General features: G+C 61.7%; 2 protein-coding genes across 2 annotated transcripts; one reads left to right on the top strand and one right to left on the bottom strand.

Annotated features, from left to right (window-relative positions):
• Positions 1-87: 87 nt before the first annotated feature.
• Positions 88-1,003, top strand: APOA1BP (apolipoprotein A-I binding protein; the record flags this gene model as incomplete). Its single annotated transcript, XM_009573437.1, is given in 5 exon segments — positions 88-171; positions 173-202; positions 348-461; positions 547-694; positions 777-1,003. Coding segments are annotated over 5 exon segments (603 nt in total), but the record flags the coding sequence as incomplete, so codon positions are not given.
• Positions 1,004-1,441: 438 nt separating this feature from the next.
• On the bottom strand, positions 1,442-2,487 carry GPATCH4 (G patch domain containing 4; the record flags this gene model as incomplete). The annotated part of the gene is made up of 4 exons (XM_009573436.1): positions 1,442-1,447; positions 1,826-1,987; positions 2,096-2,318; positions 2,437-2,487. Coding segments are annotated over 4 exons (442 nt in total), but the record flags the coding sequence as incomplete, so codon positions are not given.
• Between the last annotated feature and the right edge of the window lie 65 nt (positions 2,488-2,552).

Genomic DNA, 2,552 nt, shown 5'->3' with positions numbered 1-2,552 from the left:
GGGGGCACGGAGGTCCTGGGGGGGTCCCGGCACCGCGGCGTGTCCCCACTTCCCCCACGTAACCCTACGCCTCCTGTCCCACACCAGGCCTACCCACCCAGCTCCTTCACCACGAGCCAGCCCGCCGTGCTGGTCGTGTGTGGGCCGGGGAACAACGGCGGGGAGGGCTTTCTTAGTCTGCGCCCGACACCTGAAAATGTTTGTGAGTCTCTCGTGCAGGCGGCTGCATGCTCCCCCCGGGGAGGGTGCCCGTCCCCGTGCGCCCCATACCCGCAAGCTTTGGGGTTCCTGCTCCTCTGGCTGCTCCTGGTGCCCAAGTGCTGTTCAGATCCCTCCTGTTCTTGCAGGGCTACGAGCCGACCGTGTATTACCCCAAGCGCCCCAACAAGCCCCTGTTTGAAGGTCTGACCACCCAGTGCCAGAAGATGGACATCCCCTTCCTCCCCGAGTTCCCGGCTGAGGTGAGGAGCAGCCCCCAGCTAGGGAGCAGCCGCCCTTGGAGCTGGGCCCGGGGCTGTATTTCACCCGCTGCCTTCCCCGCCGCAGGCTGCACTCATCGATGAGCTCTATGGCCTGGTGGTGGATGCGATTTTCGGGTTCAGCTTCAAGGGAGCGGTGCGGGAGCCCTTTGGCAGCATCCTCAGCACCCTTGAGCGCATCACGGTGCCCATCGCCAGCATCGACATCCCCTCGGGTGAGTAATGGCCGGACCCACCGGAGGCAAGTGCCCAGCCAGGGTCCTCCCGGCTCCAGCCTGGCCTCGGGGCTCGTTGCAGGCTGGGGCGGGGACGAGGGGCAGGGGGGGGACGTGGAGAAGGGGAAGGCGGACGGTCTCCAGCCCGACATGCTCATCTCACTCACGGCACCCAAGAAGGCAGCAATGCATTTTGCCGGCCGCTACCACTTCCTCGGGGGCAGGTTTGTGCCCGCTGCGCTCCAGGAGAAATACGCTTTAAACCTGCCACCATACCCCGAGACGGACTGCGTCCTGCAGCTGACCTAGGGCTGGGGCTCAGCAGGGGCTTGGGGTGCTGGGCTAGGCTTTGGCACAGCAGATCAGGGCCTAATTCTGCCAAAGCCGCAGCTCTCTGCTAGGAGGACGCTCAGCACCTCACTGGGCTCCAGTCCTACCCAGCTCTACCAGCGGGATCGAAGTTCACTGCAGACTAAAGCCCGCAGGAGCTTGGGACCGAAGGGGCGGCTGCCAGGCGGGCCCTGTTCGGGGTCACGACCTAATCCGAGTGCTTCTAGGTGTAGACGTGATCCAGGATCCCGGGGTCTGCCACGTATCTTGCACTTCAGGATAGTTTCACTTCAATAAAGATTTATTCATGCCCTTGAAAAAATATTTCAATACTCTTTGGGGTCTATCCCCTTGTGTCCCTCTGCGACAGACCCACGGCAAATGGGTCCCTGCCCCAGGGTCTGGTGGGAGCTGGGGTCACCCCTGACGGGAGGAAGGCTCAGGGAGTTAAATAAAGCTCGATCCAGCTCCAGACCAACCAGTCCCAGCCCAGTGTACCCAGGCAGTGAACACGCAGCTGGGCCACAGTGCTGGGCTCTACCGGGGAAAAGCCCAGAGCACCCTTGGGCACCCACCAACAGGCAGGATCGGGACCCTCACAGCCAGATAGTACCGGCAGCTGTGCAGCACGGCAGCCTTGGCCCTTGCTCACTCTGGCTCCCTCTTCCTCTTCTTCCTCGGGCTGTGCCTAGCCTGGTCTAGCCCATCTGTGTCTTCTAGAGGTACCTCTGTCTCAGCTGGCTCTTCTTTGTCCTCCTCCTCCTTCTTCTTCTTCCTCTTGTTCTCTTTCTCTGTCTCAACTGGCTTTTCGTTGTTCTCCTTCTTCTTCTTCTTTTTCTTCCTCTTGTTCTCCTTCCCTGTCTCAGCTGGCTCTTCTTTGTCCTCCTTCTCCTTCTTCTTCTTCTTCTCTGTCTCAACTGGCTCTTCTTTGTCTTCCTCCTCCTCCTGCTTCTTCTTCTTCTTCCTCTTTGCAGCCTTCCCTTCCTCTCCTGCCACGTCCTCTTCTCTGCTTGCCTCCTGGTTCTTCTTCTTCTTCTTCCTCTTCACCACCTTCCCTTCCTCTCCTGTCACCTCCTCTTCTCTGCTTGGCTCCCGGCTCTGCAGCACCTCGGGATCGGCTCCATCCCTGGACTGTTTCCTTTTTTTCTTCTTTTTTGCCTGCCTCTCTGCTGGGGGGCTCCTCTCTGGGGGCGCAAGCTGCCACTCCTTACGTCGGTACGTGGCCAGGAAGGCTCGCTCCTGCTCCTCCAGGCGCGCCAGCTTGGCGCTCATGGTCAGGCCGTGACGGGCACCCCTGCAATGATCATGGGCAGCCGGGGTCTGGCACCTCCCTGGCAGGGAACGTGCCCCCCAGCCCAGCCTGCTCAAAAGGAGCGGGGAGCCCAACCGTGCAGCCTCCACCAACCACTTACTTGTGTGCTGTGCGGCCCCCGCACGCTCGCATCAGCTCCTCGTCCGTCAGCCTGCGGGACACGGATGGGACGCGTCACCCCCCGCATCGACATGGGGGGAGGGCGGGCTGGACCGG

Source organism: Fulmarus glacialis, unplaced genomic scaffold (genome assembly GCF_000690835.1).
Source record: "Fulmarus glacialis isolate BGI_N327 unplaced genomic scaffold, ASM69083v1 scaffold19392, whole genome shotgun sequence".
NCBI lineage: Eukaryota > Metazoa > Chordata > Aves > Procellariiformes > Procellariidae > Fulmarus > Fulmarus glacialis.
The sequence above is the reverse complement of the archived record's forward strand: the minus strand, read 5'-3'. Positions and strand labels throughout refer to the sequence as shown.